This window comes from Pollachius pollachius (assembly GCF_949987615.1).
Source record: "Pollachius pollachius genome assembly, chromosome: 12".
NCBI classification, from domain to species: Eukaryota; Metazoa; Chordata; class Actinopteri; order Gadiformes; family Gadidae; genus Pollachius; species Pollachius pollachius.
Window position 1 is genome coordinate 973,501 of NC_136945.1, and position 15,746 is coordinate 989,246.

The window sequence follows — 15,746 nt, forward strand, 5'->3', positions numbered from 1 at the left end:
AATTCATGAAATTATATTTCATTAAGTATATGAAATTTATTCATATACCCTTCAAACAAAGGGCCATTTACAGGCCCTGCATCAGCAGGATCCCAAGGAGCCATTTAAAGGAGGTTAAAGACATGAAGAACAGAACGGGAAAAGAACCAGATTGGTAAAATCAACTGGAGGGTCAAATATTACACATGCGGCAAATGTTTTGAGCCCTTATTCAAAATATACAGCATTGAGGCACGTGGGGAATGACAACTACTTCCGAACCCTCAGACCACTCAGATATGCACTTTGGTCCTAAATCGTTATACTTGCAAGCAATTAGTAGCCTTATATTCTGTGCTCAATACTTCGGCACACGTCAGTGATCTCAACACTGGATGCAGTTCTGCTATCTCAGTCTGACGCCAGAGGCAGCATCCTGGGTGGGGGGGGATCTGTCTGGTACACCTAGTCCAGGCCTAAAGGTTTGCTTGGCATCTTTTCATGCAGACGTCCTGGTTCATGTCTTCAGGGGGACTTTTAGTGGATATTGTATTTGTCAATTTCATACCGTACCCTTTTCTTTGCAACAGGACGGAGAAGCGCTGAGTGGTTTAATAACAACAAACATTTACGAAAGCGTGAACTTTCATCTCCGAACACATCCTCTTTAAAGGGTATGGCCCTTGAAGGGGGCCCCGCCTGGTGTCGCCATGTCGGTGATTCAATACTGGTCCTAGTTGTGATGAACTGCATCACAACCTGCACTGAGAAGACCTGTGGATATGGAATCATGAACTCATTTGGTCTTTTAGTATTAGGTAGTGATATTTGCAGCAGAAAAGGATCTCAGACACAGAGAACCAATAGACAGCTTGTTTATTTCTGATCCAGATACATACTAGAGTTAGGAGCTGAGGAGTCACTGGACACCTATCAACGACTTATCAAAAATAATCGGAATAATAAAAAAGGAAACCCTTGTTTCATTCAACAAGTTAAAGGATTCAAACGCAGAGATTGATCACCTTACTGGCTCAAAGTATACCTCAGCCACTCTTCATTCTCTCAGAAGAAAATACAGAATATACAGAATAGAATAAAAAACACACCAAATAATATCACATCTTTTGTATTGAGTGTAACACGTCAGAGGGAGGAGGAGGGGAGCGCTGGAACAAGGTCAGCAGGAAGTCACCTTGGCCACCGCAGGGGGGCTCTCCATCTTCCTCTTGAAGGGTTCCTGCTTCCCTGAGAGGGGGGTCAGCAATGGCACGTCCAGGTCCTTATTGGAGGAGGGTGTGGAGCCCAGCGAGGAGGGGCAGGGCGAGGAGAGGGGGCGATGAGCGGCGACGGTGGCTGGGGGGAGGGGCGGAGGCGAGGCGACCCCGTCGGTGAGGCACTCCTCACAGCAGCAGCAGCAGCAGTTGATGAAGGCCTGGCCCAGCGGGCCGCACAGACACAGCAGCAGCACCGGCGTGACGGAGCTGCGGAGGAACAGGAGGAACTGGCCCCCCAGCTCCAGCAGGGCCCGAGTGCCCGGGCTCATGGGGACGGGGACGTAGGCCAGGGTGATGTTGCAGGCGTTCTCCGGCAGGTTGCACGCGGCGTACACCACAGCGAAGGCCGTCACCGCCGACGTGTGCCTCCGCTCTCGCCTCAGGTGCTGGCGGGTCTTAAGGGAGGAGGACGAGGAGCTGGAGCAGGGTGTGAGGGAGCGCTGCCCGGCCGCCCGGCCGCCCTGGGGGGCCGGCTGCTGCGCGGCGACGTGGTGCGTCACCAGGGTGCAGCCTAAGGTGAAGAGCAGCGGCAGGCAGAAGTAGCAGCCAAAGTACCACCACATGCGGGCCTCGTGGTAGGTCAGCACCAGGGAGTACAGGGTCTCCGGGAGCTCCGCGGAGGGCTGGCGGACACACATGTCCACCAAGAAAGCAGCGCTCGGCAGTTTGGACGCGGCTCCGGAGGTGGAGGCGTCCCGAGGGTCCGAGGTGGAGGGGCCGCTGTGTGGTGAAGCTGCTGGCCCGGGGATGTGCTCCTGAGTGAGCTGCCACAGCAGCAGCTCAGGGGCGGCCAGCACCATGGAGCCCACCCAGATGACGGCCAGCTTGGCCAGGATGGACGGACAGGGCTCCACCTCAGACGTCTGGAGCCTCCTGGGGTTGGTGGTGGCGTAGAACCGGTCGATGCTCAGGGCACACAGGCTGAAGGTGGCCACGCCCAGGGAGGTGACCTGGAGGAGGAGAGCGGGGGCCAGGGGTCACACCACTGCATTGACACTGAAGCTCCAATGGGTCAAGAAAATATTGGGAATGCATTTCAAAGAAAACAATCACACTTAAAACAAAGAGCAGTGCATCATTAGGTCTCAATTATAATAATAAATCTGACAAACTATACAAACTTTTTTCTCTGTCGACTATACAAAAAGAACACTGTTAATACTATTCACCTCCAGATAGGGGACGATGCGACAGGACAGGTGTCCCATCAGCCGGGTGGTGGTGAGCTCGTTGAACACCACCACAGGCAGGCAGAAGAACAGCACCACGAAGTCCCACAGGGCCAGGCTGGCCAGGATGCTGTTCCACGTCGTTTTCAGGTAGTAATTGTGCCACACGGTGCACATCAAGGTCAGGTTTCCCACGATGCCCACCGCGAAGAGGACGAGGGCCAGCAGCATCACGGCGTAGGCCCCGTAGGAGCGCTCAGTGACGGGGTACAGGCGGTTCTGGGTCACCACCGTCTCCCTAATGGAGTTGTTTCTGGAGTCTTGAGGTGGACCGTGAGGCGGACCGTGAAGCGGACCGTGAGGGGGACCCTGAGGGGTGGTGAAATAACCGTGGGGGTCGGAAGGTCTCGCCTGTCTGTAGTTATTGAGGACAGGTGGTTCACGCTTTTTAAAGACCCCGTCTTTTGCTCCTCGGACGGGTCTCCTCCGAGGGACTTGCTTCGAGAAGGAATCAGCCGAGATGGTCTCATCCGCAAACTTAACTTGACCTATTTGACTTGAAGTTAAATAGGATTGTTTTCTTCCTTCTTCGTGCACAGAGTCCGCTGAGGCCCCAAGGGACCCGGTTCCGCTGGTCAGGACTACGAGCAAGAGAAACAAACTCAAGTTGAACTCCATAACTTCTTCTCCGACTATCCAAACAACAGTTGTCTCAGAATATCAGTCTATGTTTCCCAACGACCTCCGGCACAGCACACATTAGGCCATTTCTGGCTCCGGACATAACCAGTAGATGAGTTCTCTCGGTGTGGAAGTTCCTCACAAGTGTCCGTGGTCCTCGATCCTCTTCTATATGAAGAGCGTCCATGTGACGCCTGGCTCGGGATGGTGCCGAGGATGAGGCCCAGGGCGCCCCCTGGTGGGCTTGTGTCGAAGGGTTCGCATAACACAGTTCCATTTCGTTAGAAAGGGTATCTGAAAAACCTAGTAATCCATGTAAAACCCTGAGCTGCTTATTCACTGTTGCAAGACATATTATTGAGAGACAGGCGCATTTGTGGCACCCTAAAAATTATACCGGGGGGAGAAAAATATTTTATTTTATTTTGAAAGCGCAACACAGCGTCTTGTCACCGCTTCTTATTCTAAAAAACTGGATGATTGAGCGTGCAATTAAAGAATTGATTTGATATTCATCAGTTCATTACTGCCATTCAAAATGTGTTTTCCTTTACATTTACAAATGTATCTTTTTCGTAGAATAAAATATATTTGTGAATTTTTTCAGTGTAGTTAATTTATGACATATTTCTGTTCAAACCATTAACGGATCTGTCAGGTTTCCGATATGTGTCCCCCCCAATGTTAAACTCCCCCCCAAGACCCCGGAACACCCCCCTGTGTTCTGGGGTCTCCTCCTCCTCTTTAATCTGATTCTTCTCCAAAGTGGGACTATAGACCAACATCTCTGAATTTTCACACTGATGCTGGAGGATGGATGATATTATAACTAGTAATATCAGAGTGTTTTCATCGTGGTTTATTTAACGCTATACTGGGAACGTTGTTAGAGGACAGCACGTTTGACACCTGACTAGCTCTGAGACGAGGCCCAGTGAAGTCTGATGAATCTACACCTGTGTATCATGTTTAAAAAAGACAACGTTACGTTTTCATCAAGTGTTCTGCATTATAGACTGGGGCTTTACACTGTGTGTGTTAACACTGATTTCAAAAGGTGGCAGAATAGGCAACATAGCAAAACATTAGGTTTTTGTGAAGTGGTCCCTCACTTAGAAAATAGTTAGTGCAACATGAGCTTTGTTCAAAAATCCTTTCATGTTTACTTGTCTATTATTGCAACAGTGGTTACTAGGCCCTACACCACTTGATATGGATTAGTTTATAAAGAAGCCTCTCTCTTTAAACACATACACCGAGCTGCTCTGCTAACACATAGGGCTAGGAGCTAATGCTCTTTAACACATAGGCCATAGGTAAGAAAAACTGTCATATTGTTGGAATTGGATATCTATAAGATTATGTAGGCTATTTTTAAAGGCTTTGTTTTTAAATATTTTTACAGTGGACGTCTGTAGTTACACGTACTCCACCACCTGATGGCATTACAACACAACTGTAAAATGTGGATCGCTTCTGCTTCATATTAGCATTAACACAGTATGAACACAAATATTTGGGTTTTCATCCATGAGTAGAGTGCTTCATCAGAAATTTAACAAAATATTATTATTATTATTATTGTTATTATTGTTATTATTATTATTATTATTATTATTATTATTATTATTATTATTATTATTATTATTATATAACTGTCATTATTGATAATTCCTAATATCTTACAAAAAATACAATTTGGGAAACATTTATTTGGTATATATTTGTATAAGGTACAAACTGTAGCCAAGTGTTTACATTTAGATTGATATTCTTATTTCAAGTGTTTTCATTAAAGTGAAAGTAAGGATCTTTTTACAAATCAAACATCATTGTGTCCTTTCAACGATGTCCATTAAAGGGATTGAAAAGTTACAAGTAAATGATTACTTATTTTTTGAATGACTCCATATCCATTAAACTGAGCAACATCTTTTAAGGTGGCTGATTATTAAGGTGCTTGTTTTCAAACACCTTTGTGTGTGGTTAGTGTGTGTGGTTAGTGTGTGTGTGTGTGTGTGTGTGTGTGTGTGTGTGTGTGTGTGTGTGTGTGTGTGTGTGTGTGTGTTTCACACATTCCAATGCCTAAGAGCATATTGACCACGGACAACTGTTATAAGACCAGCTGTTATAGCTGTTATAAGACCATCTAAGCGAATGGCTGGAATGGAATGGCTCAGTCTGAATAGTCACATTCTCAGCAAGTTTTCTGGAAAACTTATAAACCTGTCTGTCCAAATGCTTCAATGAAACCACACTTTTCCAATTTACCCTTTCATCAATGTTACCATACTGGCTGATTAACTTTGGTTGCCAAGGATTTGGTTACGAAAACATAAAGGCAGTTATGCTCTTAGTGGTAAACAGGCTCATTTTAATAAATAGTCATAGAAGTCTTGCTGGAGCATGTTTGAGAAATGTATGGCCTCATAGTAACAGCCACAATGAATACAAGTTCAAGTAATAATAAAGCCTCAAACACTTTTACATTGTTATAAAACATCTATCGGTGATGGACAACGTACACCTCCTATTTCATCGCTTGGTATAGTAATGCGGCCAAACTCGAGCTCTGCAGCCACCGCTACGTCACTGAGACAAGGAGAGAGTCTTCAGCTCTCTGGAGCATCAGCCAGAAGGATCACATATCAGTGGAATTCAACAACTCAGGGCTTCTGTCTTACGATCGCTGCATGAAACATTTCTGCAATTTTCCCACGGTGAGGAATCAGTCTTTTAGTAAGAAGACACAAGGCCATGTTCTCCGCACCACAGATGTCTCTGTGCTCCGTACGGCTGCCAGGCGCAGCCTTGCTCTAAGAGGAGAGGAGACGCAGTGAACCTACAGAATCTGTCTGTCTGGCAGCGGGGAGCCCAGATATGGCCGATATCTGGCTGTCGACATGCGATCCTGGATCAGGCTGCAGAGGTCCCTTGTTTTCTTTGAGCATACATTTGCCAGAATCAGTGATAACCTCACACCGAAATGTTCACCAAAGTATTAGTATGAGTACCTACAACTCTGCGAAAGGTTTATTTTTGGCTAGGGACTTTTCCCCTGAAGCGAGGGGTACAGGATCAACCTTTAAGCTAAGCTAAGTGAGCGTGGCCAGGCCTTCTCTCTAGACGGGCCACCAGCTCTCTACGAAGGCTTGTCCATCCAAAAAGGGTACTGCCAAATGTCTTTCTAGCTTTCACAATTCATCATCATGAAACACGGCGGATGATCCAGGTCATCAGAGCGCTGTAGATCAGGGGTCAGCAGCCTTTTCAACTTGCAATGCCAGTTTAACATTTTGTTGTAAATGAGTGTGCCTTAAGCAACAGTATATTAAAAATTAAGCTGAATTATGACACTGCGACCAAAAACATTTCCAGAAGACCTGGAATTGTGCTATTTACATATAGTCCACAATCATGCATCAACATTTTAAATGTTTTTTTGGTTGTTATATTTGCAACATGGGCTTACAAATTATAATTACATATGTCCCATCTTAAAACATTATTTTCAGAAACTCATTCAAAAACATATTTGCACTGTGAGAAATGTAAAAAACAAGAATATATGAGAATGTTGGAACCATCCACATCAATATCATTAAGACATGTACAGCTTTGCAAAACCATGTGAAGGCGATGCATAAAGGCCACTTGCAACAATATTTCAAATATTTTCTTCTCTATTACTCACAACATAGGTTTAAAAAATATAAATTGATCCCATTTCGAAACACTGGTTTCTGTAACTAATTTAAACATATTTGCACTGGGAGGAAATGCCCAAAACAGAATAAAGTGCATAAAAAATCGGTAGTAATGATTATGCTGCCGCATTGTGCTGTGATTCTTTTAAATAATAATAATAAAATAAAAATTAAAAATACGTTTTTTTTGTTTTTGTTTTTTTTAAGTGTGCCAATAATCATTGGCACATCATGCTGCCCCGTGCCAGCGGTGGCACGGTGCCTTACCGACCCCTGCTGTAGATGGATAATGTTTTGAGCGGTGCTAGAGGTTGTATCAAGGCTGTATGAAGCGCTAAATGCACAGGTAATATTATAAAGATAGAGATGTTCGAGATGCCGGTGTTAGCTCTCATTGGAAAAACGACCCACCGAAGTTCCAGTTAAGACTCACCCCTTCGAATGAAACTACAAAGGCGTTTGAATCTCAAGCTGGAGAAGTACACAAATCTGTTGCACCCGATATAAATAGCCCTAGGCTGTGTTCCGATATCCATACTTCCATGAGTACACTTTAACGTAGTAAACTATCCGCACTCATCGAATACTCCGTGGTGCACTTACCGGAAATCACGATTGCGACTGCCACCGTTGCTCGTCAACCGCCATAAGCATCCCGCTTTGAACGGTGCACCCTTCACGCCTAGCAGCTATAAAAACACTCAACGTTTTGACCTTTTTTGAGTACACCATCCGGGTCCTTCCACTACACTACTTTTCGCCCCGATCATAATTGGAATGCCCTACGTGCTTACGTAAAAAGTGTGTATTACACGTCTAATTAAAAAGGCATGAATTATTTTAGAAATGGATTAGTCTAATTAGGTGGGTGCTACATGCAGCGCTCAACTATAGTTCTTCTTAAAGATCCCATGGCATGAAAATCTCACTTTTTGAGGTTTTCTAACATTAATATGAGTTCCCCTAGCCTGCCTATCGTCCCCCAATGGCTAAAACTTGGAGGAAGGAAGGAATTGGGGGAACGGAACGTTGGCTTTGACTCCCTGAAGTACATGAACTACGACATGGAGGAGGAAAGGAAAGGGATTGTCTCCCTCCGAAGTCCTGCTGCCCGCTGCCCGGCAGCCGGCAGCGGGCAGCGGGCAGCGGGCAGCGGGCAGCGGGCAGCGGGCAGCGGGCAGCGGGCAGCGTGCGGTTCAGTCTACTTCAGATTGATGTGGAAGTGGAAGAACCAGAGACGTCAGAGAACCCGACGCAGTCGTTTGGATTCATAATATCGTCTGGAGGTGCACACAGCTTTTGGCCGTGATAATGTATATTATGACGATATAGATATAGATGATATTATTTAGATATAGAGCTCCAGGACTGCAACGCAAGTGGTGTGCACTTTGTTACTTGGACAACCGTTCTGCTGTTGGTATTATGGCGCATAACGCGTCAGACTCTCATCCCTGGTATTTCCACAACGAGACTCGTAGTGGGGGTTATCTCAGCCATGGTTGAGAATGAATTGGGGGAAAGGAACTTTGGCTTTGACTCCCTAAAGTAGGCTAAATGAACCACGGCATGGAGGAGAAAGGGATTGTTACCCGCGATTGTCTCCCGCTTGAGCCCCGCTGGTGCCTAAGAGCTGCCCGCTGCCCGCTGCCAAGGTGGTGGTCCCTCGGCAGCGAGAAGTGGGGCTCAAGCGGGAAACAACCCCGGACAACAATTCCTTTCTCCTCCATGTCGTGGTTCAGTCTGCTTCAGACTGATGTGGACGTGGAAGAACCAGAGATGTCGGAGAACCCGACGCAGTCGTTTGAGATTCATAATATCGTCTGTAGGCACACACAGCTTTTGGCCGTGATAATATCTATAATATGATATAGATATCTATGAGTAATATGATATTATTTAGATATAGAGCCGTGTGTTGTAGAATATTTACAGAACACGGCTAAAGGCTGTGTGTGCCTCGGCATTGCGATACATCCACTGTAAACAGAGTGCATGGTACCGTGGCCCCAAGCTGCTCAGGGCCACACCCCCACCCTCCTCCTTGACCCGCCTCTCTCCTCCTCATTTGCATTAAAGCTACAGACACTGGAATGGCGCGTTTAGGGAAAGCTCAATGTGCGACTGGCTCGTAGTGGCTGTAATTCTGCGCCACGGCTGAAGTTCGGGAAGGTCTTCAAATACTGGTTAGGGGCCCACTAATATCTATATTAAAGCATCCAGGAAGTAGCATGCCTTGGGACCTTTAAGATTTTTTCTTTCTTCCTTCTTCTTTATTATTGTCTACAAACTTTGGGACCTATCTCCTTCTTCAAATTTTCACCTAGAGACTCCATTCCAATTTTAAAATGTTTAAATTAGCTTGAAATTGTGCGCTTCTTTTCAGATTTTTTAAATATTTCATACTTTTTAAGATATTCTACTTTTAAAATACTATTTTTTTTAATGGAAGTCAATGGAACCCATTATCTGACACTTTCTACTTCAGGCTTCGTAACTTAGTCAATATATTTATTGTTTGTTTTCTTTGAGTTACGCTGAGGTTAGATAGCGAGGACATGCAGGCAGTGTTGCCAGATTGGGCAGTTTTTCTCGCTCAATTGGACTACTTTTTACGACGTTCAGGCAGCGTTGCCAGCCTAACGTTTTAATAACGTTAGGCTGGACAAATTAGCATTAGGCGAGTACATTCAATTTCGGCTGGTTTTAAAAAAAAAAAGGCGGGATTATTATAATTCTTTCTACAAACATCGTTCAATACCATACCTTTCATAAGGCATATCGTTTGTGCAGCTAATACCACTATTACTTCAGCTACTACTACGACTTCTACTACAGCTACTACTTCTACTTCAGCTACTAATACTACTACAAGTTCATTACTACTACTACTATTATTACTACTACTACTACTACTACTACTACTACTACTACTACTACTACTACTACTATTATTACTACTACTACTACTACTACTACTACAGCTAGTACCACTACTACTAGTATCTTCCAGCTTTGAAAGTATTACAGTTTAGCTTCCAGCTTTTGTAAAAATGTATTTCAGCCCTTTGCATCTTCTGGTAATGTAGTTCAGCCTCAGTCAGTTTTCAACTTCAGCTTCCAGGTGCACTGCGCACTGCAATACATTTGACCTTTCCGATTTCTCAGCAGTGCAGGGCAATACATTTGACCTTTCAGATTCTTCAGTTCAATTAATTTTACATTTCTGCATTTTCAGCAATGCTTTGCGCTGCTCATTCAGTGGTAACTTTATTTGTTTCCAACCATTTACATTTTCTTAAATGGTGTGCATGTTTACATTGTTAACTCCATTTAGACTTTTGAACTTTTGTTCAAATCTCTTCACTTGATTTAAGCCATTTAACATTCCTTTACGTCTTAAACTATGTTTCTTTATTGAAACATATTTTCAACCTCACTTTGCACTACTGCACATTTTCTGCAGGAAATCCATATTCTAGTTAAGACACGTGTTCTACCTGAAGGCCCTGATGCCCTGGCATGTGGCCTATGAGCCCTCCAACACAGCGGCCCGCTGCAGGTCCAGTGCCCCGGCCCCTACAGTAGACGCATTCCGACTGAGGGACTTCTTGGAAAGTAGCTCAGTGTTTTGGCTATGCCCACTCACTTGGTTCCCCTTGGCGTCCGTTCCCATACAAGAACCTTTGTAGCGGCGACCCAACGGAGTTCAAATGCGATGTAATTTGCTCTGCGTGACTTTTTTCCTCAAGTGATTATTAACAGTTTTGACTGTGACGTCTGCTCTGCTTGTTTTTTTAAATGGAGCTGTTTATATGTTGTGGCTGTGTCGAGTTCTACTCACACAGCCACAACATATGGCTGTGTGAGTAGATACTACCTGAGCCGCTAACTGAGCTGCTAAACGGGGAAGTAGGGCGGATCCTCTCTCCTAAGCCGCACCCATAGCGACTCACTACAGGGATAAGTCCCTCAGTCGGGACGCGCCAAATGACAGCAATCCAGGGCGGATTGACACATAAATACAAAAGATTATACAGGACATGAATATCAGAAGATGGAGACGGATGTAATAGCCTGTCAGTAGTCGTAACGCAATACTAAAACTTAGAGACCCAACGATTACTGACCATGGGTACAATTAGCAGCGCCTCCTCTGCAGAGACCACTATACAGAGAGACGGCCCATGATGCAGCGGCTGATCTGTAGTGAGAGACTTGCTGGGCCCTCTGCCGAGACACATGCCTCCTCTGGGGGCCCTCACTACCAGCGCACGACCCTGGGGCCTCCTCTGAAACACATGCCTCCTCTGAGGGCCCTCACTACCAGCGCACGACCCTGGACCCTCCTCTGAGACACATGCCTCCTCAGGTTCCCTTGCGGAGTTATGGCTTGGATTAAATGATCATGTTTCACATATGTAGTAAGGGAGCCTTCCTCTGAAACTTCCTCTAAATATCAACAATGTTGACATTTTGGCCACTGGCGCCAATGTAAGAGAACACTTTCATCATTGCAGAGGTCGACATGTCTTGCTTTGGCCCATTCCCTTTTGTTAATTTTTTAGAGGATTGAACAGTGGCTCTGATTTCCCTGGTGATAATGTCAACTACTGTGTCGTATTGGCTGATTTAGAGGCGATTATTGGGAATGTGTCTATGTACTATGTACTCTAGGCGGAAAGCTTGTCCCCCCTGTAAGCTCTGAACAGTCCTCTGCTGTTGCTGCTACTTATGTGGTTATTTTAGGTGACAACTGTCTTTTTGAAGTGGCACATGGTGTGTTGTTTCAACAACTTTTTGTAGTGTGGTGTTTCGACAACTGTGCTTTCACAGAAAAACAAAAACATAGGTCTTTCAAGACCGGCTGGTGTGACCTCCCTCTGGCGCCTTCAATTTGGAAAAATAGATGGCCTCGCTAGCTCTTGGAAGTTCTGGTCAATCTTTCACAACTTTGTAGGACATCTGCTGTATAACAGTGACATTTTTGATGGAAATGGGAGGTTTTCAGATGTGAAACAGCGTCCCCCTTACTGTGTTTCACACTCTTTGTACAGTGTGACACACAGCACATCCATGTTTCTTCTTTATAAAGTTTGAACCAGGACCAAGACTGAGCAAACACACAGATAGACACATCCATGATAAGCCTTGATAGACCCACCAGCCACGACAAACTGAGGAGGCCATATGAGGTCATATGACCTCAGTTTTATGGATTACTAAAGTATTATACATTATTAAAAGAGAGAGGGAGAGAGTACATTCTTTGAGTGCCTTTTGCAGGATTGGTAGACCTGGCAAGACGGGCATCCCCACGCTGCAGCTCACTGTAGAGCTGCTTCATTTGGTGTAACCTTGTAATTGACGAAGATTAAACAGATTACCATCAAAGGGGTGTTGAGGCTGGATACCGACAGCAGGATAGAGGGATTGGTGAGCGAGAATACCATAATTGTAAGCATTGTAGGTACAGTACTTCAACATTTCCCAGAGGCCAACGCTGGTGTAGAATCTGCCAGGATTTATCAGGGGCCACAGCACTGATTGCTTTATTAGGTTTTCTGACATTAATATAGCCTGCCTATGGTCCCCTAGTAGCTAGAAATGGTTGTGTAAAACGAGCACTAGGTATCCTGCTCCGCCTTTGAAAAACGAAAGCTCAGATGCTCTGATTTCGAATTTGGCCTCATATGTCGTCATAAGGGGCCAAGTTACCTCCCCTTTCTCTGCTTTGCCCGCCCAGAGAATTTGGCCCTTCAAAGCGACGACGAGCTACGACCGTGCGAGCGCCACGTGTGTGTCTGTGAATACACACACTGCAACGCAAGTGTTGTACACTTCTTTGTTATTTGGATAACCGTTCTGCTGTTGGTGTTATGGCGCAAAACACGTCGGGTTCTCTGACGTCTCTGGTATTTCCGCAACGAGACTCATAGTGGGGGTTATCTCAGCCATGGTTGAGAAGGGATTGGAGGAAAGGAACTTTGGCTTTGACTCCCTGAAGTACATGAACTGCGACATTGAGGAGAAAGGGATTGTTGGCCGTGATTGTCCTGGGGCACCTGGAACCTATTCCACTAGTAAGAATTCCACTACTTGACCTTCTTGGCTGCCCCTAATCTTTAAAACTACGACAATAAAGTTTATTTTGAAACGGTTTATACGTATTTCCCCCGGCTCCCTCACAGTGCTAATTGGGGATGGTGAACGTAATGACATCCAGGGTTCCCAGTATTTACCAGTATACACTTGACCATTTAGGGTTATCAAAGAGAATATGTACATTTACATTTACTAGTACTTTAATACTTTACATTTGAACATAAATCCTTATGTATTGTTTAAGCACATGCTGAAGGAATACTGATATACTTGTATATACATACCTATGTATATATACTTGTACATACCTATGCACTATAGAATATAATAACAAAATGGAAATCTTCTCACATCTATTTTTACAATTTCACAACTTGTCCTTCCTTCCAATTGTACAATGGTATCTCTTTTCATCTAGCCTTTAAACATAACGCAGGAGAGACAACAGACAGGAGAGACAACAGACAGCCATGGCTGAGCTTTGTTCCGCAGGTGACATCAAAGACAATGACAAACGATGTGTTGCTTGCTTCTGTCCATCTTACAAAAGAGCAAGGTTTCAAAATGTCCAAGTTAACCTGAAAGAGAATTGCTAATAATACCATATTTTATGTGAAACCTGCTCTACCCACTGAGCTACTTTCACCCATGACATGTCTGTCTGTCTGTCTGTCTCCATGCCCTTCAATGTTCTTATTGGTCAGTTTGTTCGATTGGCTCCCAAACGGGCATCCTGCTGTGAAGAAGAAGAGCGTTTCTCAAGCGGTTCTCAGCCATACCAAACGGTCTATCTGTGACATAACATCATTGGTGGGTAGGGGGGGCTCATTCAGAGTGAGAATGGAGGAAGAGACTTCCCAAGGCCTTGTGGACGGGCGCTGCTCTGCTATAGTAGAAATAAACACAGGCTTCATGAGAGGATGAAGCCCAAATCGCAGACCATGATTTCCATAAACCGGCCCTTTATAGTCCAGGGGGAACAGACCATAATGAAGAGGAGGAAGAGGAGTCTGTGGCAGAAGGGCGAGGTAGAATAGTGTTACACAAACAATTGTGCATCACTTACAAAAAGAGGTAAGCAAGCTGCAGGTTCTGGGAAGGTAACATAGAGGCCACAGCTCTGAGAAAGTGTGCGGGCGTGTGCATATCGTGTTAGATGATGCAGATGCATATTTGTGCCTTACTTCAAGTTCAACATGTTATGCAGCGCTTGCGGCCAGTCCGATGTATGAGACTGACTCTTGGTACAAGATCACATTTCGAAAACTTCCAAACTAACTGGTCTATTCGAGTCAACCATTGTCCATTGCCAGGAAATGGACACCTGGTATTCCATTGCCTTTCGACTTCATTGTTCTAAGCATGCCTCAGTTGCATTGCTGGGTTGTTTCCAAGATTTGTCACACTTTCATTTGAATAATATAGAAAGTATAGAAAGACTCTTTCGTTTTAATGGAATTAGATTGATTGATCTGGTAAAACTCTCTGAAGACTCTTTAGGTCTCAATAAAATCTACAAGAAGCAGTAATAAAAGTCACTGAACAGTATGTTCTCAAATACAAATGATCTAGAAGGCTTACTACCTGGAAAGTGTCAAGAATGGGACTTTAATAAAAAAGCATAAAAAAGTCTTTCAATGAATATAGGGTTTGCTATATAAAGTCAGTTATTGAAGTGGTTGAGCCTAAATATAAAAAATGTGTAGGTATTACAGATACAGATGTCACTTTGGTACATTTCTCAGATTAGAATTGACATTCTCAAAACTACCTGCTCAGTCTTCACATCATTGTGTCACTTGTGCATGTCAAAAAGGTTTCTCATTTCTTTGAATAAGTTGCAAATGCTTTAGCACATTCATGCAAATGATTATGGACAATTCTCTGCTCTTTCCTACATTATCAATGGCTTATGTCATGTTGATCAAAATGTATTGTAATGGGTCTCTATTGAATAGTCTCACCCCCACAACATTTAGGCATTATTTCATTGCATAAGTCTTTACATGGTTGAACAAGTTGTCGTAATATGTCAAGCATATTTCTAGAAATTTCCATTCGACATCTGTCCTGAATTTGTAAATTGCTCCCAGATACATCTTGACTTTTTCTAAAGAATGGAAATGTGTGAAGTGTTAGATCAACCAACGATCAACCAGTTTACTGAAATAGCTCAAAGGTGCATCTCATGAACCATGAACTGAAGTGTATAGTTGGAGCACAACACAATGTTACATCGTCTGACAATCGAAGGACAAGGAATTGGATGGGGTCAACAGCCAGAGAGAAGAAGAAGAGGAAGAGGAGTGAGGCTGTGTGAGAATGAGGATTTGTGGCCCAACAGCCAGGAGTAATTCCTACAGCACTGCATGTACAGTTTTCCCTAAGGAGATTGTCCTATGTTGACATTTCTACATTTGTTTTTTATTTTTTTCTTTGTGCTATGCAGTGCTGTCTTTTCCTTTCTATATTGCAATGACATGGTCTGTCAAAAGTTACAAATTACAGTACAAACAGTAAAAGCGTAAATGTGAATCTTGTCCAATCAATGCAGTATGAATCTTGCAATCAATCTCCCACATACACTAAGGTGTAACTTACAATTTACAATAATTGAATTCAAAACTTTAGCCATAGTTTACATCAGAACATCCCTCCAGAGTACACTGCAACATGACTAAGAAATTTGACTTTCCGTAAACAATGACATAAGGACTTGTCATTCTGATGGCACTGACATGTTCATTGACACAGACATTTACTTTTGAGAAATGTACTAAGGGTTTTGAGCAAGAGACTGGCTTTTGCAGGTAATCCATGGTGTGTTG

At 44.1% G+C, this 15,746-nt stretch overlaps 1 protein-coding gene across 1 annotated transcript; it reads right to left on the reverse strand.

The window, feature by feature from the left end:
- Positions 1-1,061: 1,061 nt before the first annotated feature.
- Positions 1,062-3,156, reverse strand: gpr37l1a (G protein-coupled receptor 37 like 1a). The gene is made up of 2 exons (XM_079748032.1): positions 2,426-3,156; positions 1,062-2,206 (listed from the first exon to the last, which is right to left on the reverse strand). The coding sequence occupies exons 1-2, from the start codon at positions 3,101-3,103 to the stop codon at positions 1,160-1,162; spliced, it is 1,725 nt and encodes a 574-aa protein (XP_079604158.1). The 5' UTR covers positions 3,104-3,156; the 3' UTR covers positions 1,062-1,159.
- Positions 3,157-15,746: the final 12,590 nt, after the last annotated feature.